Source organism: Poecilia latipinna, unplaced genomic scaffold (genome assembly GCF_001443285.1).
Source record: "Poecilia latipinna isolate Pla-1442-1.1 unplaced genomic scaffold, P_latipinna-1.0 Scaffold2524, whole genome shotgun sequence".
In the NCBI taxonomy this organism is placed as follows: domain Eukaryota; kingdom Metazoa; phylum Chordata; class Actinopteri; order Cyprinodontiformes; family Poeciliidae; genus Poecilia; species Poecilia latipinna.
The window spans coordinates 60,849-84,146 of record NW_015115140.1 but is presented as its reverse complement, the minus strand read 5'-3'; the positions used below and the strand labels follow the sequence as shown (position 1 = coordinate 84,146).

The window sequence follows — 23,298 nt, the reverse complement described above, 5'->3', positions numbered from 1 at the left end:
TTATTGTCTTCTTTCAACAACGAAGAGGAAAGAGGGGCTGGAGAATGTAACGGGTTCCTGAACCCAGCCCACTTTGTAACAACGGAGGTGTCAGCTCCAGCTACCGCGCCAAGCCGCAGCCAGTGGTTTCATTTAAACAGATGGAAGCTGTTGAAATAAAGACTAGGGCAAGGTGGCATTAAGAGATGGATTGATGACAATGTGGGATTTTCTACTGTAAATCCTCAACGATAGCCGGCCGGGCTCTTTGTTTTTCACACGCCCCGTCTTTAGGGAGCACCGCACTCACGCCTCTCCTCTCAATAAAGTTGTCTTCCTCGGTTTTGTGCGAGAGATAAAAGGATGTCATTGCAGGCGTAATGCTCTGTGATTTGTAAGAGAAGTGCATGGGGGGTGCTGTCGGTGGGGGTCTTCTTTTTTTCCTTGGGGTCGCCACGCTGCTTGACCCCAATCCTCCCTGCTTGGTTGTTTTGGGGGTTGGTGGGTGTCAACCACACAGGTTCTTACTATGTAGAACAAGTTCAGAGCTGCTCAGCGCTGCAGTAAATGCAGAAAACTGAAGTGATTTACAGCTCCCCTCTGTGCTCCCGGCCCCCCTTGCCGGGGTAGGATTCTTCTGGGGAGACCAGAGCTGATCTGATTCCTGCACTGCCAAGCCCTTCATAACGTCAGAATATATATCTGAGGCATCTTGGCCATTCCTACAACACGCTTCTTGAACAAATTTAAGTTCCTACAAGATGAACATGTCACATGTCAGTCTTCCAACTAAAAACATCCCAGCCTTGGAAACACTCAGCGTCTGTCTGTCTGTCTGATCGTGGAAGAGCCCACCATGATTCTTCGCTGTGACCTTTTCCCAGGCCCTGACAGGTCAGAGACAGGTTGAGCAGTCAGATCCAGAGTGAGGAAAGCGCAAATGAAAGCATTTGTTTTCCTCTTCCACCTCCTGAGCCCTGACATCGATACACCGTGCAAAACATCATCTAATGACTTTTCAATGCACAGCTTCCAGTTGTGAGTCAAAGCAGAAAAGGTGGAAGGAACTGTCCAAGGTTAGCCAAGGCTTGCTATTAAACCATCTGTGTCTGAGAGAAATGTTCCTCATTGAACCTGGGTGTTTTTTTAGATATCCCCCTATTTACTAGAATCACAGAGCTTCAATTCTTATATTCTGCAACATTCATGAAGCATCAAATGAACTAGCTAGGTTGTGAGCGGGTCAGGTGGCTGTTTGTGTAGTTAGTTCATAAAATTATGGTGAATTTTATCCTTGACTATAAACTGTGGCTGGGCAATAAAACAATAATGATGTCTATTGCTATTGACAATAGACATTGTTCATGTGTCTATCTTTGATAGACACATGAACAACATCAATAGAAAACACATCTGATAAATTGTTCAATAATTTCACTGAACTGCAATCCAGAACCGTACAGCATTCTGGGGGATGTAGACAGAGGAAAAGCTTTGGTCGATCAATCTCTCATAGCCAGCTACTAAAGGTTGGCGCCATCAACTCACTTACTCTTTGGTTGGCTTGCAACAACTTGTTGATTCATTTGTGCAGTAGCATTTTCATGCTGTCCCCATGTCACTCCATGTGTGTTTGAGTGTACTCTAGGCAGAACAGTGCAGATTCAAAGCGGACATCTGCTGGACATGTCTGCACAACAACTTACAACGATAAGTTGTGACATATAGCATTTGTTTAGAAATTGTCAGACGTGAGAGGGACTTCGTCCATGTTGGTCCTGGTAGCACATTGTCTTCAGTTACCTGTTTTTTGTTTTTTGTTTTACCAAGCTAACAGAAACTGTCAGTTTTGGCATGGAAGTCTCCTTGCAGTTTGTGACTCAACAATGTCTGCTAAATAAGGATGGTCAGGAACGGCTTCGCTGATGTTCTGATGAAGTTCACAGCAGAGTGGAAATGCCTGCAATAAATCTGAGGTAATTGAGAGGTGGTTGCATTCATTGAAGCACCAAGAAGGCCGACCTGCAAAGTCGTATATTCACCTCCTTGGCAACTACCAGGAGGTGGAGATGCAACTGCACCATTCACAAACCTCACAGTTACTTAAAGACCCAACTGTGGAGTTGTTTCTCCAGCTCTGCCCATCTTCCTTTCAGCCCTCATGTAGCAGATTCTAACGCTCCTTCGTTCATGTCGGTCAGTATGAATTAACTTCAGTTAAAAAAATGCATCATGAAAACGAGTGCTGTGGTGGTTCAGGGGCAAAGCACAACCCAGGTAAGGAGGCCTTAGTGTTTGACCAGGCCATCATAGGTTCAAGCCTGGTGACTTTTGCCGCAAATGTCCCCTTTCTCATTACCCACTTTCCTGTCTGACCACTTTTGAATAAAGGCCATTAGACCCAGTAAAACCTTTTAAAACAACAACAAAAAAACCTGCCTATAAGTTGCAGGACTGTCCAAATTGAAAAAAAGTGACTTATAGTCCCAAAAATACTGTAGATGACTTGTGAAGGTTGGTCCTTGGTTTTGCTTAATATTAGCTATAGATATCAAAGTAAGTTACATTTATTAGAAAATGGGGCATAAATACTTTTAAAAGGTAGGTAGGTGTAGTGCTAAGTGTCATTCCGTTCTCATTCAAACACAAATTGCCTCATTTAAGCCCAGCTGTTTGCACATTGCATTTAAATGCATCCAAAGTGATGCGATCTGATTAGCGTCACAGCAACATCACAGCAGGAGCTGTCAGCCGAGCAACAGTCGGTGATAGACAAACAGTCTCCTGACCTTTCTAAGTTGTTTCCTGCCCAAAAGTCTCAACCAACTTTATTATGTGGCCTCAAAGTTGGAGAAGGAAAGAATTAAAGTTGTCTGCGACTTCACAGATCATAGTGTTAGTGTAAAGACATGATTACCTTAACACATCAAAAGTCCGTCGTGGTAAAACATCCCACGCCTGTTGTGTGTATAACTTTGCTGTAAACATAAGCAGTGTGTGTGGGTTGGTGTGCATGAAACGCAGCTGGAAGCCTCAAATTCTGACAAAGTATGTTAGGGTGACCGCTGTGGTTAGCCTGCAAATGGCTCCAAAAACAAGAACAAGAGCATCACGCTGCAGAGAAAGTTCACAGAGCGACCTGGTAACCCACAAGTCCGGTGGTGTTTAAAAACACAGACTTTCCCTTTTTTTTATCTCCGACTTATTCCTATAACCCATGAAGCTTTTTCATGAATTATTTGTGTCAGCATTGTAAAATGTAAAACAATATAATATAATTCTAGTAGGGACTTTTTTTTTTTTTTTTTCTTTTCAAAGATTGGGAGAACGCCATAAAGAGACGACCTCTGATGATGTAAGCTAGCATTTCTAGCTGCATGCAAGCTTCATTATTTTGGATGGAAACTTGAGATAAAAGTGTCATTTGATTCAATGCCAACCTGGTGTTTTCTGTGTTTTTAAATCCACTGGTGTATTGTTCAGTTAATTGTTTTAAGGGGCAGTTTGCTGCTGTAGGCTGAGAATCTGGTCAGGGATGAAAAGACGGGGGATGTCATGAACTGATTGCAGCCCCTCCCTGTACCGTAATTTACTACTTCTCTGTGTGCTTGCACACTTGCATGCAAGACAAAAAAAAAAGTCTGCCGAAATAGCCCTCCCCCCTCCATGTCGTCCTTTCACAGCGCTCGCATCAAACTTGCAGTCTGACGGCTGTCGTTGACACGGTGCCGCGTGTTGTGGCAACCAGCGGTGACTGTTGAGAGAGGAGAGTTCTGAGGGGCTCCCTGTGGTGTGAAGAGAGCCTCTGCTCTTTTCCCAGGACTTGTTAGTGATGCTTGATGAGGTTTGAGGCTGCAGAACACAGTGCAAAGGGAGCAATCAGGAGCTGAGATCCAGTCGGAGAACTGCTGTTTTGATCACAGCATTTCAGTTTAATTAGGCATTTCAAAACCAGCTCAGGGAAAGACAGAGAAATGACGCTGTGCCAGAAACAGTCACTCACAAGCTTTGTTTGCACTGCCTGGAGAAAGTATTTATACCCACATGCATGTTGTCATCTTACACCAACGAAAAGGAAAGAGGGGCTGGAGTCTGTAACAGGGTTCCACGACACATTCGCGTCAGTTGGCAGAAGAAACACAAGCAATTGTTATCTATAGGAAATTAACAGGGCTGCACAGTGGCGCAGTTGATAGAGCTGTTGCCTTGCAGCAAGAAGGTTCTGGGTTTGATTCCCGGCCCTGGTCTTTCTGCTTGGAGTTTGCATGTTCTCCCTGTGCATGCATGGGTTTTCTCCGGGTACTCAGGTTTCCTCTTACAGACCAAAAACTCTCCAAATTGTCCCTAAGTGTGTGTGCATGGTTGTGTGTCTCTGTGTTGTGCTGTGACAGACTAGTGACCTGTCCAGGGTGACCCCGCCTCTCGCCTGGAACGTTAGCTGGAGAGGCACCAGCACCCCTCCCAACCCCACTAAGGGACAAGGGAGTAAGGTAAACGGATGGATGGAGGAAATTAACAGAGAGGGAGTGACATCACTGTAGATCTGAATATGCATTACATTAAAACCTTAAGCATATGGCAAAGAATAGAAACATAAATTGTCTTTCTACTGTTTTGGCAACATACTTCCAATCTTACAGGTTGTTTCCTCAAGTGACTGATTCCCAGAAAGCTCTCAGGCTATTTGTACCTGTCCACTTTCTCCAAAGGCCAACAAATTGGAATGCTGCCTCCAGTCACGTCTCCAGGTTGGCCATAATTCTATGACTTGGAGCTCGGGGCTCGGTGATACAGCAGCGGAGTGACCCAGAGCTTTTCCCTGGTGGTCTGGATGCTGACAGTGATGTAGTGACCACCGTTAGATGCCAGCAGGAGAGGAGGGTCAAGCTCTCAGCGTGGATGGATATGGATGGTGTGTGCATGAAAGGAAGAGAAAAACCACAGTGTTTGTATGCGTGCGTGTGTGTGTGTGTGTGTGTGTACGTCTGTGTCCTTTTTTAAGCATGTGCAAAGTCTTTCTCACACAAGATTAATGGCCAGCGTTGAAGTGTTCAAGTGTATGCTGTAACTTTAACAAACAGTGCTCATGCATCAAATCTGACCCACTATTGTTACTTTAACACTCAACAGAGTGTTGCAGTTGGAAGATAGTGAAATGGCAAAACTGACCAGAAGTTTGGTATATTTTTTGAAAACTTTTATTAAAATAATTTAATATATGCCTTTTTTCCCAATAAAACATTAGGCATTTAATCTGAACTGTGATGGTTTCTTACTGGAGACACTTCAAAGACCAAAACTCCTGCTCAAAACGAGCTCTTAATTCAACTGTGAAGGGAATCCTCTGAGAGAAGAAGTAATGCAAAAAATATTAACAATATTAGGAGAGTCCACATTATGAATTTTGGACTTTGTAAATAGGGCTGTTGTAAACAGTGTAAGTGCTGTTGTAAACACTTATTTTAGTAACTGAGTAATGTATCAATTATTCCGATGATTAATAAAGTAGACAGCAGCATATATAGTGGCTACAAATATTGGCCCAAATTTTCATATCTGCCCATCTCTAACAATTACACTTCTGCTGCCTAGAAAAATAACCGTTAACAAAAGTAGCTAATTTTGTAAGTCAACTTGGACAAAAATAGCACAGAAATATATTATATTTATTTTAATAGTAAAAATAGAAATAATAAAGTATGAGGCTCACAAAGACACATAAAAATGTGTATAGTTTTTAGTTTATGTATTCATCTTCAGTCATTTTTAATTAACTCTCACTTTGCCCTGCCATTTATAGCTTTCATGTCCAAAAACTCATAGGCCAGCTAATTTGCTCCGTTTCCCATTTGTTGCGACCAGGATAATATGAAGTCTATTTTCTGGTTTGTCCGTAAAGCTACACTTGCGCTAACTACTAGCTACAGCGACTTGCAGTGGTCAGTGTATCTGCATGCGTTTCCGCTCTACCTGTATACGTAAACCTGTGGTGCGCTTCGCTACCGTTGGCTCTGAAGCACCCAGTCGGCAGCAGCTGCAGAGTACATCCAATTATAGAAAGTCTGTTGTATTCTATGCTTTACACCAGTCAATTTAAGGATGTTTGTTGGTTCCCCAAAAAACGATGAAAAGAGGACATTTGGTTATTCTATGTTGCGCTAATTGTGCTTAGCAGTCTTCAACAACTCATTGTCGAAAATGAGCACGTAGCGCAACACATGAATTGTTACAGCCTTAAATGTGCGAGAAAAACAGCTTGCTTGCTAATTTAGCAGCACGAACAATACTTTCAATTCAAAAATAAGACAGCCCAGCCCAAAAAAGAATAATTTTCAGTTAGCAGGCATGTGATTATCTAAATGTACCGTGAAGAGAAGACTAGAAGGGGAAACAAAAGCTTGACCACGAAGAGCAAAACCATTCATAAAGCCTGAGAATAGAAAGGACAGCATGGGATTCCAAAATGACCCCCCCAGCATTTGTAAAGCTGCACATCTTGATTTAAAGCACATTTCCGCTGGAGGAACCTTATTCAGGAACCAGAATGGTTTTCACCATCCAGGGTAGAAATTTGTCCCAGAAAATTGCCCTAGTTGGGGTATAGTATTTTTGCATGGCATTAGTTGGAGGAACGGTTCTAAACATTTTAAACTGTTTGAATTGATCCAGGTTTATGATTCATTCATATTAATTTTCAAACAGTTCACAGCTAACATTTTCTTTTAATTTTAACTGTTATAGATTTTTAAATCACTGACATCTGTTTACAGCAATTTATGGGTTCAGAGTGAGTTCACTCTTTATTTTTGAAATAATTTAAATAGTTAGAATATGTGCTTGTTTTTTTCTGCAGGCAACATGCACAGGCCGCTGGGTGCTGTCGACTGATAACCCCCCTATACTGTACAAGACTGTAACATGTAAATCCCATGCAGTTATCAGAAGTAGGAAATTCAAATTCAAGACTTGGAAATAGGAGGAACAGGAAGGTTTGCTAGTACTAAACGCCTTGCGCAGAACATCCATATGTTGGAACACATGGCGAACTGGGACCAGTTACTATAAAGCAACTGGATTATTTGACTTAAGCCAGAATTGAAGATGAATTTTTATATACATAGATCTGTTTATTACCGTTCAGGGATTTGGAGGTCTAGATGTCTAACTCCAACCCTTCATCTTTGGGCCTTTCCTCCACAGGAACGTTGGAGTCATTGTCGCTTCCTGATCAATACGGCTCAATACACAGGGTTGCAGTTCTTCAGTAGAAGCAGCTCCCTCTTCTTCATCATCACTCCACCCAAGCTTCTTCTTCCAAAAGTGCAAACAAATCACTCAAATCTTCCCTGAAATTGCTCTCAACTTCCTCTGCTTCTGTGTACTCAGCCTTGGTCGATACGTTTTGACTTACCCTCATTACGTCACAAGATGGCGCCGACATTTGACCCAATCACTTCATACAAAAACTGCAACACTCTGCGATGCCGTGGAACTGATATTTATTATCCAAAGTTTTTTGTGTGCGCAGAATGAAAGCACAGCCGTTCATCTTTTTAAACCACGCGAGTGGTTTTATCGTGCCAATGACAATTTAAGTCGTTGTGATCTTGACAGGGGTTATCTATAAATGTCTTTCTTTAATCGGGTGATTAGACAGTGTGCCGCTGAAGCTTAGCTACCCAGCTATTTTAGCATGAATGCCACATTGTGTGCTGCATGGGAAAGTCTGTGTCCTGCCCTGTCATTTCAGCTTTGCTCTTGTCTCGTTCTGATCCAAGATCCAAAATTAACATCTCTTCTTTACCCGATTTCTACCCTGTTTTAAAGACACGTCACTGACATAAGCAAACTGTAATTACTCCGACTATGACTCCATTGAGTATGCTAGATGCCTGAGGGGCCTCCTTTTCTCCCCCCCCTTCTCCCTCTTCTTCTTCTTCTTCTTCACCACACACTGTGCTCATGTGGTCTCCACTGAGCTGGAGTGCAGATGTGCTTCAGAGCTCGGTAATCACCAGCTTGGGGCTTCTCGCTGCTCGGCCCCAGTCTTTAACAGCATGTAAGCACTTAGTCATTTGCCTCGTAATATTATGGTAGGAAACTCTTAAAAGAGACTAGTTTATACAGTTATACAGACACAAGCTTGACTGAAATGGCTGCACTGCCAAGCAAAAGTGTTTAGCAGCTTGCAACAACTTTAGTGAAAAACAGATGAAAAGCCTTGTTTTTATAAAATAATAATAAATTATTATTTATTATTTCCAAGCAGGAAGTTTTCCTCTCTAACCTCTTATCTCACCATGTGTGAGGGTGAATATGTGACAGGAAGTAAAAAGGTGTTCAGCTAACACAGCCCTTTAATCTCGCCAAAATTATTTCAGTAACGCAAGTAAAATTATATAGATAATTACACACATGGATGTTTTCAAGACTTTATTTCTATTTACTATGATGGTTTTCCACTTACAGCCAATGAAAACATGACAGTTAAGATTTGAATATTATGTCAGACCAATGAACAAACATGTTTAATGCAGAAATGTGAGCTTATGAGGAATTATGTTTTGCACCTGAAAAGTTATTTTCTAAAGATACTTTTAATCTTCCAAACAAGCCTCATTGGAATGTATATTCAAATTGTGGATGTGGAAGAAGGCACTTTGGTGAGGTAAGAGTTAAACTCCATTTTCTTCCAAAGACGGCAAATGGAAAACAAGCTCAAGTCCCAGCAACACTGTCCAGTTACCTAGAGTCATGGTGGAAAAGTAAGGAAAAGAGTCTGGAAAACGTGGCTTATCCTAGTTGACGCCATTTCAATAATCAGCAATTGAATCATGTTTTTCTAATCAGTCCTTCCAGGATTTCGATAGTTTTCATGTTTTTTTTTTTTTTTTTAAAAACCTAAATCAGATTTCTTGGTGCTACTCCAGGAATATTTGCAAGGAATTTTGCATGTTTTTTGTATGACGGTAAGTGTAGTAGAAATAAGAAACACTGCCACCTGGTCGGAGTTATCATCACTGTTTATTAAGTGATGTTATCTGCTGATTTTGCATTAATTTCTATCTCCAAAAACTGGAGGGGCTGATAAATGAATGTGAGTGGTTGTATTTCCGTGCCTGAGACCTGATGACTTGATGTCTGCTTTGGCGTTTTGTCTACATTTTTCAAGACTGAATCAAATGTAATTGTTTTCCAAGAGTCTCAAAGGAATTCCCAGAAAGTTGTAAGTTCAATGTTTAGATATCACCGCCAAGACACGTTAAATCCAGTGTAGTTGTCATGCCAGGCCACTGTATGGCGCTGTGATTTTAACAAGTCTTGAAACGCTCATGTGCTTTTCACCGCTTGCCCTTCACTAGCGTCAAGCTAATTTAGAAAACAGTAACCCATCTCCATCACAAGTCTATTAACTTCTCAGGTAATGCACATATATTCCTTATTAGAAGTTGTGTTCAACTGATCAGATTAAGTAGCACACTTAGCATGATGCTAGCTGCCAGTGTTTTGGTTGTTATCTGCAATCGTGGGTTCTGGACAAGTGCCGTTTCGCACCTGTGGAGTACTTCATACCTCTGTTGTTAAAGAAAACTTACACATTGAGACCTGGTTTCAAAAAGTGAAACTGTAACAAAAAAAAATCGAGTAATCATGTAAACGGCCTAGAGCTCAGGAAAAGTTATGAGAGGACTTCGCTATGATGGGAAAAATGTGAAGAAAACCTTGGTCTATCATAAAATCCACCTACATATATGACAAAAAAAAACTGTAAAAGGTTTTAAAAAGCTCATGACCAATATGACATTATTTTATTACTTTTGCTGCTGTGGGAGTTGGACCCAGTTTGAACTCGTCCATGTGGCACGGCTGGGAAACTCCCGCTGAAGCGAAGGAGACGAAGAAGAAAAATCACTGATACACAAATCTGTTTTCAGTTTTTGAGCTTTCATTCAGAGCAAATCAGATGAATATTTATTGCCACGCAGCCCTGTGACAGGGAACGCTCAGCGTTTTGCCGGAGCTGTTACCGAGTCGACCAACTATATTGCTGCATTTCAAACACGAGCATCCAAACAAACAGAAATCCGAAGATTAGGGATAAAACATGTTGGGAAACAGACCGCCCAGGCAAAGGACGGAGTAAACCAGGTGACGACTGACAGAACGCGAGGGAAGAGCAGTCACACTAACAGGTTACAGGTGTGCAGGGAAACAGAGCAGAGGAGAATCCACGCATGTGTAATCTGCTCACCTAAATGTCCACGATACAAAACACTCACTTCGGTATTCACTGGAACACAAGAACAAATGCTGACAAAAGGACTTTTAATCCAGACACACAAGCATGCTCACACACTTTAACAAAGCCCCGTTCTAACTGTTTGCTGCAGATGGGATTGATTTCCTGTCATTATCATCACAGAGCTTTCCATCTGCTCGCTGCTGGGAAAAGAGCGGGGAGACGTGGTAGACGGGCAGACACGTTAGCGATGCGGCTTTTAGGGTTGGATGGTTGTGCTTCAGGTGGGTCAATAATAAAACCTTTGAGTGATGGGAAATGAGAGGCAGAGCCAAAAGAATATGTAACTACACCGTAGCCTCAAACGGAGTAGAAAGTCTCATCATCCATTCATGTTAATCGATTAATGAACGCGCTGCTAAGGAGGAAGAAGAAGGGGAAATAAAAGTTCATTGTTTCCTTGTGGACTACATCGTCTGGCAGAAGGAACTGTTGGAGTGTCGGAATGCTGTGCTGTAAAAAAGTATTTACACCCATTCAGATTACTGTAGTAATCGATTATTCTGACGATTAAATGGACAAAAAAGGGCACATTCTGCAGATTTTTCGTTTGAGCCTTTTTTTAGACAATATTAAAAATGCGTTTAAAGGAATGCAAATTAATCAATTCTTTTTTTTTTACATCAGAAAATAAACATTTCCTTTGCTAAAATACAATAACACAACATTCCTTTGGAGAACACTTGATCATTTGTAAAAGATGCATCTGCAGCTAAAAAGTAACTGCATATAGCTGTAAGTTATATCTGAGTCTTTGGAATTCAATTTGTACACATTGATCGCCTTTATCCACAAATTGGAAAAAAAAAAAGGTCGACGAAGATTACTCCAAAGGTTCCTGAGATAAAACCAGGAGTATCAAAAGAACCCTAAAGCACTGGAGAACTAGCACTTAGCATGGAAAAAAGTCACAATGGTAAAAAAAAAAAAAGGTATCCATGGAGGAGCTCCAGGACAAGAAAGGTCTGTCATGATTCGTGTTTCTGTGTATTTATTTTTAAGGGTTTTCTGTGTTCTGTTTCTGTCCTGTGAGTCTCTGTTGTCTCAGCTTCCCCGTTGATTGCTTCCCAGGTGTGTCTAGTTACCTGATTACCCTCCCTGTGTATTTAAACCCACCTGTTGTCTTTATCTCTTGTCGGGTCCTTGTCTATGATAGTTCGTCTGCTGGCACAGTTGAACTGTTAAGTCCTGTGTCGGCATTAGCTCGTCGCGTCAGTCTTTGTTTAATTCAGTTGCTACCGGTGCTGAGCCTCTGTGTTTCCGCTTTGCTGTGCTGCCTGAGATTTGGACTGTTTTTGAGCTACACCCTTCATTAAATTCATCATTTTCTTCTACAACCTGGGTCTCTGCATCTCTCCTCACCACCATCAACCACTCCACATGACGAGGTCAACATCAAGTTCATGGAATTTCTTCTGTAAAGGGCAACCTGTTGTAGGAAGCTGTAATCATCTTTATTTGCCAATGATACTTCCTTACTTTGAGACCAAACCTAATGGCTGAAGCTTGAGATTCCTTACATAAGGAGAGTTTGAATACAGTCGATCACTGACAGGACAGAAGACTTGACAACCAATGCAAGCAAGTTACATCATGGAAAATCTTCATACTGAGTTGTCAAGGACTGGTACATTCAACAGATTTCTACGGGATTTGATGGATGGATGGATGGATGGATGGAGTGATGGCAGTCTGCCATATACCCAGGCAATGTTTTGACAACAAGAGCCTCACCATGGCTTCTCTTTTGTCCTGCCTAAGTTTATTTTGTCACCTGCTAGTCTAAGGGGAATGGGGTCAGTTCAACTGGAGCATAGAGCTCTTTCACACAAACACACACGTGCATATACACAGTCCCGGACATGATGCACACACACACACACACACCACTCACAAATGGGTCGAGGGGTACATGGCCAGGAGTCTGAATGTGTGTCGACTGCAGCGCTACGTTGTGTACGTTTGTTGAGGTGAATTGGGTAGACTTCAGTGATCAGGTGGAATGTTTAAGATTCAGCTGGACATTCTCTTCAGAGGACAGGCTTGGGAGACCTGAGTCAGCAGTGGCTGCGTTTTTGTTACAAATGCACACAAAACTTTGACGATGACCTACTGATGACAAAAAAACCACAATTTCACAATTGTAGTATTTGCATTAAATAAGAAATCACACCTGAATAAGTTTGTTTACTTGATAAGTAATTGGAAATCAAGTTTTACACCAGATGTTCATAATTCAGCCATAGTGCCAGCGGTCATTATTAGCCATCAGAAAAGACTTCTGCGTCTTATTGAGGCATTGGAATGTCAAGCTCCTGATACGCAAGTTGCGGCTACTTATGTATGAGGCGTTTCGGGGAAATTGTAGTGAGTAGTCGAATGACAAACTCAACTTTTGAGTTGCGATGCTGAGAGACCTCTGGTGGAGCCGGCTGGGTATTGTCCAAGGAGACCAGTGGCTACAAATAATCGCGATGCTACTGTGTACAAGCCAACATGATGCAACAAAAATGTTTCCATTGCAACTTTGCGAAGTACACCAATTTTGATGAGGCCAAAAAAACAGCATCCTAGCTCAAAAACATTTTATCGAAAAACATGAGCTTTTCTTAAATTGGCACGTTTCCAATAAGCAAATTTATTTTTAATTCCAATTAGCTCAATTTTATGCTCGATGGAAACGCAGCTAGTGAGTCAAAACAGTGAGATATCGGTCAGAAAAGCTGATTCTTCAGTTTCAATAAATGTAGAGAAATGACACCTTCTTAGACTTTGACATGACTGTAGATACATTATTTTTTGGTTTGTCTGCAGTTTTGCTGAGAATTACAAATTATGACTGTGGGGCAGGTAGATTTTCCTTGGGTGTCCAAGTCTTGGAAAGACTTGGTAGTTTAGAATAATGTCTTTTTACAGAAAGACATAATTCAAAGTGTTTGGAAGTGGCCTTCATAACCCGTCATAGGTTGATGAGCAGCAACAATTGCTTCTTGATAGGAAGAACTTGACAGATTAAGCGTTCAAATGAGATGATGGGAATGGGTTCATTATGCAGTGGATGAATTTTTTATTTTATTTTCCCGCTCTACTCTTGAGCAGTCCATAACAAGGCTGGTTTCATGGAAAACAACCATTTGATTACAACCAACCAATCAAACTTTTCTTTTGATTATAACATTGTGTCAAAATCAAAGTTTATGCGTTTGATTATAGCCAAACGTGCAAACTTTAAGACTGAACTGGTTGTGAAATTTGTGTGTTTTCCAGGCAGGCCTGATCCGTGTCTCTAACGAGGAGTACTTGATCTCTCCGCTACCTCAACACCTGGCCGACCGGCACAACTACAGCGCCCCCTATGGCCATCACCCGCATGTGGTCTACAAGCGCTCCGCAGAGCACGTTGTTCACCGAAGATCGAGTAGCGCTGAGAACCCCTACCTCTCCCATCATCATCACCAAGCGCAGACACACCACGACTACCAACACGGAAAGCTGCAGCGGCAACACTTCTGCGGGCGCCGCAAGCAATGTATGTAAGGGAACTTTGTATTCCTTCTGTCATCAACTATCCAGTGCGTTTTAGTTGGTGTAATTGCTGTTAGTGTGGACAGAGGTCCGGGGTCTGGAAGAGACTCTTTGGATGTTCCACAATCACTTTTAATAACTTTGGGGGAAAAAATATTAAGAAACAACAAATGTTTTTAAATATGGATATTGTAGCTAATGCATAAATTATCTACTTCAAATTCACAACAAAAAAATTCTAATTTGTGTTCTCATTTTCACAACAGTATGACACAAAGTACTAATAATACCTTTTAGATTTATTTTTCCTGGTTGCTAGGTAAGAAACATGCTTTTTATCACATCATTTTCCACATCTTCTCCTTATATAAAGAACTAAAACCAATAAATAAAACAAAGCACACACAACATAAACCATAAATAAATTGCATTATGATGTCTTTACAAACAAATTACTCTAAAAAAATGTAATCTTCAGATTAACTCCTGGTAGACTGGCAACTGCTCACACTGAATGTCTGCAGGGGTGCCATATTAAAGGAGACTGAACAGAATTCATATTTTTATTTGTAACATAAACCGGCACCTCTTATAATTCCCCTCCAATTAATTGACTCTTTGTGTATGCTTCCCTCTGTGCGTGTATCATCTCCTCTCCCTTATATTTCATGTTCTTAGATGCTCCCCAGCCTCCCGTAGGGGACCTCTTCTTCTTACCGGATGAGTTTGCTGCGCCTGAGGTGGAGGAGCCCGGGCGGGCGAGGAGATCACCCATCAACTCCAACAGGGTGGGAGGTCTGAATGTGGAGACCCTGGTGGTGGCAGACAGGAAGATGCTGGAAAAACACGGCAGGGAGAACGTCACCACCTACGTCCTCACTGTCATGAATATGGTGAGTACTGGAGAGCTCAAGGAGGGAATGGATGGGAGGAGATAATAGTTAAATAACACACACAAAAGTTTCCCACCTGCACCTGGCCTTTAATTGGAAGGAGCATCTGTAAGGAAAATGGCCACTAAACAGACACAGCTAACGCTAGAGAGCTGTTTACTTTGTTCAATTCAATTCAATAATACTTTGTTTATCCCAAAGGGAAATTAAACATGGTAGATCTTTCATCACTTGTCCAACTTGAAAATTGAAAATGGAAAATGCTGAAGAAAAAAATTAAACACAACTGTAACGTGGAGATAACTTAAGGTTTATCAGCAAAAGTTCTGTATAGTTTAGGCTGTGTGTCCACAAAAATTGAGCATCTGAGGAGACCAGAAATTATCATTTTTGAAATTGGGTTAAATTTCCAAATGTTTGTGTTTCCATGTGGCCATGCGAGCCGCACCTTTTTTTTAAACTATAATGTAGTAGTTTGTCTTTCTCTGTCCACCCCGCCTGCGCTTCACTCTCACAAGCGACAAAAATGGCTCCGTTCTGTGTTGTTCATGTCGTTTTCCGGCAGTTTTACAGTGCCACCTATTGGCCTGGCATGCCTACTACAACATTTTCTGTGGCGCTGTAACCTGCCATTTTTTCTAAATCGTTCACAAAAATATACAGTGCTCTTCTTAGTGTGTACAGAGCTTAAATGTGCTCCCTCGGGCAATCATGAAGTACCAATTTATGTTCTGATAGGACAACAAACTGAAATGTCCAAGTTAAACTGTTCTGTTCCAAAAATGTTTGTCATAATGGTGTGCCATAGAAAACTCCAGATTACAAAAACAATACTTGTTATAAAAAGTTTGAGAGCCCAATATTAGTCTGAATCACACATTTTCAATGCTAGGTGCTTTCTATACACTGTTTCCCTATTTCCATTGTCTAGTAGCCTGAAATGCTCTAAAACTTAAAGCATTTCTTTATGTTTCTGCTGAAAAAAGCAAATGAAGTATGAATGAAAATGAGCAGGAGGGGGGCAACATAAAAATGTGATGGAGTTGTCAATGGTTTGATTTTCTGCTGCTAACTGTCTCAGTGTTGTTGTAGGTTTCCAGTCTTTTTAAAGATGGCACCATTGGATCTGACATCAACATCGTGGTGGTCAGCTTGCTCCTGCTGGAACACGACGCCGTAAGTGAACAAAAGTTGGTTTAACTTTAAATTCCTCCATGTTTCACTAGACACTACTAAGAAACTTAGCTGCACCCTCTCCCTCTTTTTCTCAACTTCCCGCTCTTCTTTTCCAGCTGGGCTTGAATATAAATCACCATGCCGACCAGTCCCTCAACAGTTTCTGTCAGTGGCAGTCAGGTCTGGTGGGGAAAGGAGGTAAACGGCACGACCATGCTGTTCTTCTCACCGGACTTGACATTTGCTCCTGGAAGAACGAGCCCTGTGACACCCTGGGTATGAAATGTTCAGTATGGTAAAAAATATGTTTTTATTTTATTTATTTATTTATTTTGGTCACCAATAACAGTTGGAGTGACTTAAGAACAGATGTCTGTAACTCCCACTTGACACTTTGTTAAAAATGAAGTAAATGGCAGAAAAATAACAATCTGTATGAATTAGTGTTTTTGTTTTATTGTCAGTACTGATTGTGTCAAGTTGAATGTGTTTTCCTCAACAGAAGCAGAAATGTTTGTCCCACCAGGACAAACATCATGCTAGCATTTTACTCCTGCTAGCAATGTTTTATGAAAAGTGGCATAAAAACATGAGCATGTTTACTCTCAAAAAATTTTTCTTTGAGCATTGTTGTAGATACATAGTAGATACATAGTTGGTGGTTGGAAGGGCTTCTTTGTGAGCCTAAGATGCAGCAAATTGTCACTGGAGGCACTCATCAGTTCTACAACAGCTACATTCATCAGTTGGGAAACATTATTTGACATTTGAGACGTATCTTGGGCCAAAAGATTTAATATTCGACTTAGACTTGTGAAAATGATTTCTATATTTGCAAGCACATGAAAGTGGACTAACATGTTCAATACTGACCATGCAAATTGTGGCAACATGTCTCGCTAGGTTGACGCAGACAAAAGCAGGGTGTCCATCCATCCTTAAGAAGTTTTAAATTCATTTCTCTTAAATGAAAGAAAATGTAAGTTGGCCTTATACGTCAGTCACAGGTCTTAAATTTGGTCATGTCTCATAATTTAGTCTCATATATTCTATGTAGCTTTTTTTTTTAGGTCTTTTCTATTAGACAAAAGTTTGAATTGCTCCAGATATCTTCACTCACTGTCTTCTGTGACTCAAGGCGGTTAAGGCTACCGGCAACAAGCTGCTAGCCATGAGAGAAACACAAAGCTGCTGACAGGAGCCAGATCCCAGAAATGTCACAGTTTTAGTCCCCTGCATTATTTGTACATCTGTTGTGATGAAGGTCTTGCATTTTATTTCATTAGGGTCTTTAAAATGTCTTAAAAAGACTTAAATTCATTTCTGTAAAACTAAGGCCTCAACAGTCTTGAATTAATCGAAAGACAAATGTAAGTTGGTCTTAAATACCTTAATCACAGGACTTAAAATGCCTTAAATTTGTGTTGGCGAAACCTGCAAAAATCCTGAATAGACCAACAGGTAATCAGAGTTGACTTTAGTCAGGGAAAAATTTATGATGATTTATGATGCCCTCATCTGGACACCCTTAATCTGAATTCCACGGCACAATCCACAATCATCAAGTTGGGTTTATTGCTCTACATATTGTTTAATATTTTGGACCTTTGGAAGAAACTGTTCCTAGAAAAAGTAAAATATGAAAACAAAAGGGACCAATACCAAGTATCTGGGCTAGCCTGTTGAAAGTTAAACCCACAACTAGGACTTTTTCCCCTAAAGCTGTCAGTCCTACTCCTGCTCAGATTGTTCTCATCGAGGAACAGGATACAGTGAAATTCAGAAAACGGATGGGCTGATGTCGGATCCAAAAAGCAGCCATGGTTCTTTACTGATTGACAGTCACAGTCTAAAGAACAACACTAAATAAATTGGTTCTGACTTGTGAGGCTGCACCTGGACGCTTGTGTAAAATTCCCTTTCCTATAGGCAGCGCCGTACATATTTGACAAACGGTTTCTGTCAGCCAAACCTTTCCCACAGAACGTGAAGAAAAAACTATGAAGAGAAAGTTGAGAAATTCTTATGTTTCACAATGGATTCTTGATGTAGTGAAATATTTGGTGTTCAATCATCTGATGATACCAGCAGTTGACCTTTGATCATTTTTTTTTGTTTTTCCTCTTCGTCTTGGAAGGTTTCGCCCCTATCAGTGGCATGTGCAGTAAGTACAGGAGCTGCACCATCAACGAGGATACAGGACTGGGCCTGGCTTTCACTATCGCTCACGAGTCTGGACACAAGTATGATTTTTAAAAAATGTCACAATGAATTTAATTAACTTTAAATAACTTGTTTTAGATGTAAATCATTCTGCATTTGTGAGGCTGTTAAAATACATCTTAAAGGGGCAGTATTATGTAAAATTAACTATTTTGAGCTTTAAGTCATGTTATAATGTTATTCCCTCTTCAAACTCATACCTGGACTGTTGCCTCGATTCTTTGATGCATGTTTGGGAAATCCATTCATTCCCATGGCAACCATTCATAAAAACGCCTGAATGCCTGAATGGACCTAGCTCCTCCTTCAAGGTTGGAGCTCCTCCACAGAGCTGCATTTTCCAGGCTTCCAGCCCTCCCCCGTTATATCACCCATTCAGCTCCTCAGACTAGTCGTCAGCAATTAGCAAACACCTGGTGGTACTGCACATCTGCTGAGCTCATTATACCAGCTGCTTCTCAGTCCAACACTGGTAAAAACGTTGCTAAAGGAAGTCATCACCATGTTGTGCTGCCTTCCTGAAGGCGGAGTTTCAGAAAGAGTGGGAGTTTCTTAAAGAGACAGAGGCCCAATTTCAAGGTGTTAAATTACAAAGTGAAATATATTTTAAGTCATATTTGATATATTATAACAACTTAAGGTTACTTGATTGTGCTATAAAATGGCACTATGTGACTGGAAAAGCGTGTAACCCTGCTCCTTTAAGAGAGACAAAACTGGACCTGTGCTGGTAATGAATTGAGAGAATCAGTATTAAATGGGCATATTTACAGAAACAAATGTCCTCTAAAAGCATAACATTACTTGAGAACTATGTGGAGAAAATAAAATGTCAGGATGTTTAGGTATGTAACTGTATTTTCCTAGTCAGAGCTCAACTTCATTTTTTTCTGTTTGTAGTTTTGGGATGATCCATGACGGGGAAGGGAACCCTTGTCGTAAGACAGAGGGCAACATCATGTCTCCCACTTTGGCTGGGAATAACGGGGTCTTCTCCTGGTCCACCTGCAGTCGGCAGTACCTCAGCCGCTTCCTTGGGTACCCTCTACGACTTCAGTTTAACCTCGCCGCTGTTGCTTTCTTCATATTTCTGACATTGCTTGTGTGCCGTCTGCTCACCAGAACAGCCCAGGCATCCTGCCTCGGAGACGAACCCAAGCAGATCGGTCAGTACAAGTATCCCGAGCAGCTTCCCGGCCAGCTGTATGACGCAGACACGCAGTGCAAGTGGCAGTTCGGATCCCAGGCCAAGCTATGTGGCCTTGATTTTGTCAAGGTAGTATCTCAGTGCTTTATTCTTTCTTTTTTTTTGACACCCGGGAGGGAAAAGGTAATTAGTTACAGTCATTTTCACTGCTTGCACACTTTTTTGTGAAAGCAAAGCTAGCATGCTGTTCTTGTTGTGCTACAACCAAAAATGTAACATATATAATTAGGATTTAATTGGTGCACAATTGTAAAGCTGACGGAAAGTTACATGAAGTTTCCAACGTGTTTCACTAAAAATCTGAAAAGTATGGATGCAGCGATATGAACAATTGTTGCCGATACTAATATGCGATTCTAACATTGCCATTATGGCCAATAACTGATATTTACCAATATTGTATATATATTTTTCACCTACCAGTCTGACACAAAAAAATTACCACACTGCTGATATTACTTCTCTTCTGCAGTTAAACCACTGTCACATGATTGAACAAAAACCACATTGCTAACACACACCCCTTTCCCTCAAACAAGATGGAAGTAAACCACTGGTTGTTAATATCGGCCCAGTTTTATTTAGCAGACCGATATGTATGTTAATGTCAATATATCGTGCATCCCTACTGGAAAGTGTGGCTTGAGTTTGTATTCAGCCCTTCCTCAATCATGGGGATTCCTGTAACATATATGCGGAAAATCAACAGATCCCAGCAGTTTTTCGCACTAATGCATGATTATGAGTTCATTGTAAATTTTCCGCAAAAATGGTCAAATGCATTGGGTTTAAGTGACTGCTAACTCCCAGTCCGTGATCGATTTGGCCAGCAACAAAAACTCACATTTATCATCGTTCATAAAGGGGAAAATTATAAAATTTGCTAAATTCGCAAAATTTCTTGCAATAATTTTAAAGTAGCTCCTCAAAATCACAGAATTTTATTTGCAAAAACATTTGCAAAAATCCTGGAAAAGTATGAACACTTTTACTCGGGACCTTAGCTCTAAACTTTTACTACAATATTCAGATCTGTGATCCATATAATCATTCGAGGCCTCCTGACGTTTCATCCGTCATGTTTACAGCCTTAAGTCTTTGGAAGCCCTGATGTCAACTCCGAACTTTAAACCACGGCTAATTAAAGCGGCCGTCTGTGAGCTGTAGGGAAAATAACCTATAGAGGCGGATTAGTGCTGTTTTCATTCTGATTTCCTATTCATGTGTCTCTTTGTCCGACTCCGAGGTCCACTAGACCCTGCTGTAATGAGAAACAGCAACCTGTGATCATACAGGAGCTTAAACTGTCTGCTCTGCAGCTCTATAGCTCTCCAAACTGGAACCCTATTATTTATCATGATCTAGAATCCTCCCACCTTTGAGCCCACATTACAAACATTGCCCGCTCATGCAACCGCCGCCCCTCGCCCACGATCGCCGCTTTGACATAAGCCTTTACAATCAAAGTGCACTGAACGTCGTTCATTCACATGCAAATTGGAAAACAAGCATTCCTCTTGCTGCGTTGCTGGGAAGTTGACTCCACTAAACCGTCCATTGGGAGATTAGCACACGTTCATGTTGTCTCTTGATCGTCGCCGCGTCTCCCGTCTCCCGCGTCGGCCTTTCTTAGACGCGTATGAGACGGTGGGTGGCAGAACCTTATTAAAGCTGGATTTGGGGTACCCCCGTTTCCTGTCCCATGTTGGTTTTGCCGTCACCCAGCTGCTCGATGTCAGCCGAGCCGAAACGCGTGGGGACAAAGAATCAAACAAGCAGGTCTGTTTTGGTCCCGTCGCTCCTTCCCGGATTGTTCCTCTGTTGCAGCTGGGCGAACCGCCAGCGACTATCGCCTGTCTTTCGACCCCAGATCTTCCCCTGCGCTCACCCTGCCTTTGTTTTGTCGGGTCAGATGACACATGCAATTATAGTTGCTCTTCATTAAAAACGTACATTGATTTGGTTTGACACAGAGTCTTTGTGGAGATGCCTGGTGTAGTGGTGGGGGCCCGTTGACCGGGTTTGATGTGTTTGTGGTCTGGTTGGGAAACAATAAAAGTAGGTAACATTAAACAGGGACGCACCGATCTACTTCTTCCACTTCTGATACCAATGTCTATATCTGAGGTATAATATCGGCTGATACTGATCCAATACAGAAAAACTGCACTGAATTAATTTTTTTAAACACAGATGAAAATGTACTGAATTACAAATGTATCTGATAATTATGCACCAGTACAGCACACTTAATTACACCATTAGCTTATCAAGCTTGGTCAAACACTGTAAAAATAAATGATAAAGAAACTGAAACTTACAAAATCAATAGGTTGTAAAAAATAGACTGCAACAAACTTTCCTTCAAATGGTTCAGAAAGTGCAAAGGCTTCTAGATATAATGTTGAATAATTAATAAAACCTGACATTGCTCAGAGCACAAAGAATAGAATTAGACTGAATAGATTCATTGTTATGGTCTGGGCACACCGTCACCAATACCCAATTTAGAACTTTTTTTCAATATTGGGACCAATACAGATATTAATATCAGATCTAAGATTAAAGACTGCAGCCAGCTACAAGTCTTATTTTGGAATAAATGTCTAATTTTTTTTGTTCAACAGGACATCTGCAAGTCTCTTTGGTGTCACAGAGTGGGACATCGGTGTGAGACCAAGTTCATGCCGGCTGCAGAGGGGACCACCTGTGGTCCGGACATGGTGAGCAAAAACATCCAATTGTGAAGGGTCACTTTTAGACATTTCTAACAAAAACCTAACATTTTTGTCAGAACTTTAATAATTCTGACAGGTTGCAAGTTAGTGACATTGCATGTAATAATCTAACCTGTTAGATCATTACCAGGTTGCAAGTAGGGCTAAAAGAGAGCAAACACGTTGTTAAAAATGGCATCTAAACTCGGCCTGTTCATCAAACTTAAGTCCATAACCTTAAAGAGAAAAGAACTTTTTATTTTTTGTAAGATGATCACGCGCTAATGAAAGAAACGTCTTAAGTCAGTTCAGCTCTGTTCTGCTGTATCAGATCGGTATTGGCCGATACTAAACCTCAGATATCGGTATCGGAAGTGAAAAAAGTGGATTGGTGCATTACCTATTTTTTTGTAACTTTCTTTTTTTGTAATTTCTTTCTTGATTTTACTTAATTTTAATACAGAAGATAAACAACACATTCAACAACTTGCTTGGTAACAACATTTACATAAACTATTTTTCTATTTAAATGTCCTATTTTGCCCATTTTCTATACATTTTTTATTCTTAAAGTTTCAGTCCATGTGTCAGTTTCTCCATCCTAGACATTTCGACCACTATTGAAGTCCATAGGCTCCTCGATGGTGTTTCCACTTTCCTTCAGGTTTTCAGTATTACTTTCTTTGCCTTCATCAGCAGCGATTTTACTAAGCGCTCATCACTATCTTGAATAATTCCCTCCGAAAATACTTCTGGTCTTACTTGAACTTCAAAACATTACTCAAGGTAACACTTTCCACATCTTCTCCAACAGTTCTGTTCTGTTTTTGAGCTGATTGCTTTTAAATTTTGGTGTTATGAGGCACTTCCAGGCAAACTCTTTTCATGTCCGACAAAGTTTGCACATGCTCTGTCATTTTATATCCTCGCTGCATCCCTACCTTACCGTATCACTTCCCATCTACTTTACAATCATGCGCCGCTCAAGTACCAGACTGTACGCTGAAGTTTGCGGTTGTAACGTGACAACATGTGAAAAAGCACATGTAAAAGCGCTCAGGGTATTGTAAACACTAAGCCCAACCTTATTTCAAGTGTAGAAAGTTGATATTTTGACAAGTAGAAAGGTGGTGATGTGTGAGAGTGGCTCTTGGCTTCGATCAGCTGGGGAGTCATGCACAATGGATGTGTGTTGTGCATGTTTTGGCTGTTGATGCAAAAAAAAAAAAAAAAGGGGGGGGGGGCCCGGGTGCCCGCTGGTATTGCCGGGGGTTTGTA

General features: G+C 41.0%; 1 protein-coding gene across 2 annotated transcripts in view; it reads left to right on the top strand.

The window, feature by feature from the left end:
- adamts18 (ADAM metallopeptidase with thrombospondin type 1 motif, 18) overlaps positions 1–23,298 on the top strand; it is a 73,599-nt gene that overhangs the window by 7,092 nt on the left and 43,209 nt on the right. Inside the window, exons 4-11 of one of the 2 annotated variants that reach the window (XM_015020051.1) lie at positions 13,547–13,808; positions 14,483–14,697; positions 15,790–15,873; positions 15,990–16,149; positions 18,011–18,116; positions 18,997–19,134; positions 19,219–19,372; positions 21,931–22,026. In XM_015020051.1, the coding sequence (XP_014875537.1) occupies positions 13,547–13,808; positions 14,483–14,697; positions 15,790–15,873; positions 15,990–16,149; positions 18,011–18,116; positions 18,997–19,134; positions 19,219–19,372; positions 21,931–22,026 (1,215 nt within the window). Of the gene's footprint in view, positions 1–13,546; positions 13,813–14,482; positions 14,698–15,789; positions 15,874–15,989; positions 16,150–18,010; positions 18,117–18,996; positions 19,135–19,218; positions 19,373–21,930; positions 22,027–23,298 lie in introns of those variants that run through there. The other variant, XM_015020053.1, reaches the window with a different exon arrangement.